Genomic DNA, 760 nt, shown 5'->3' with positions numbered 1-760 from the left:
GTTATATGGTTATTATTGTTTCGTACTGACTCCTTGCCTAAACCCCTTTGGACGTCCTTAATTACCTCCGTGTTTGCATCGTGCGTCAAGCCTGCACCACACAGACTTCAGTTGCTCGACGCCATGCGGACAAAATCGAGAGAAAGAGTGGGAACTACTCCGAGCCTGCGCAGTGACTCACCTCACCTCAGGCGATGATGCAGGGATGCAACGGGCACGCGCGCTCACGGTAGCGATGATGTAATGGCGCTACGAGCACGCGCGCTCACGGTAGCGATGATGTAATGGCGCTACGGGCAGGCGCGCTCACGGTAGCGATGATGTAATGGCGCTACGGGCAGGCGCGTTCCCCCAGGTTGGCCGGTGATGGAGCAGAGAGCCGTTGTAGCGGGCCCGGGACCCTCTACATCCTCCACCACAGCCTGTGCTGAAGATCGGGCCTCGGCCTCTGGTCCCGGGAGGCCCCGGAATCTCCTGGACCTTCCCCCTGAGCTGCTGGTTGAGATTTTCTGCTTCCTTCCCGGGGTGAGCCTGCCCAGCCTGGCTGCCGCCTGCAAGAAATTCCATCAAATCCTCAACACCGACACCATCTGGAAACGGCGCTGCCGCCTGGGTGAGGGGCCGGGGGCCTGTTATGGGCTGGGGAGGAGGAACGGGCAGGGAGATTATGAGGGGCCGATGGTTCGGGGGAGGGGGGTGCGCAGGGGAGATTATGAGGGGCCGATTGGTCCGGGGGGAGGGGAGTTGTGAGGGGCCGATT

The 760-nt window shown here is 61.2% G+C and overlaps 1 protein-coding gene across 2 annotated transcripts in view; it reads left to right on the top strand.

Annotated features, from left to right (window-relative positions):
- The first annotated feature begins 306 nt into the window (after nucleotides 1-306).
- Nucleotides 307-760, top strand: part of fbxo31 (F-box protein 31) — a 46,977-nt gene continuing 46,523 nt past the window's right edge. Inside the window, exon 1 of one of the 2 annotated variants that reach the window (XM_048605844.1) lies at nucleotides 307-613. In XM_048605844.1, coding sequence (XP_048461801.1) covers nucleotides 367-613 — 247 coding nt within the window. In that variant the 5' untranslated portion in view covers nucleotides 307-366. The remainder of the gene's footprint in view (nucleotides 614-760) is intronic. The other variant, XM_048605845.1, reaches the window with a different exon arrangement.

Source organism: Rhincodon typus, chromosome 15, assembly GCF_021869965.1.
Source record: "Rhincodon typus isolate 14 chromosome 15, sRhiTyp1.1, whole genome shotgun sequence".
NCBI classification, from domain to species: domain Eukaryota; kingdom Metazoa; phylum Chordata; class Chondrichthyes; order Orectolobiformes; family Rhincodontidae; genus Rhincodon; species Rhincodon typus.
Note: the sequence above shows the minus strand (reverse complement) of the source record. Positions and strands in the feature narration are given on the sequence as shown.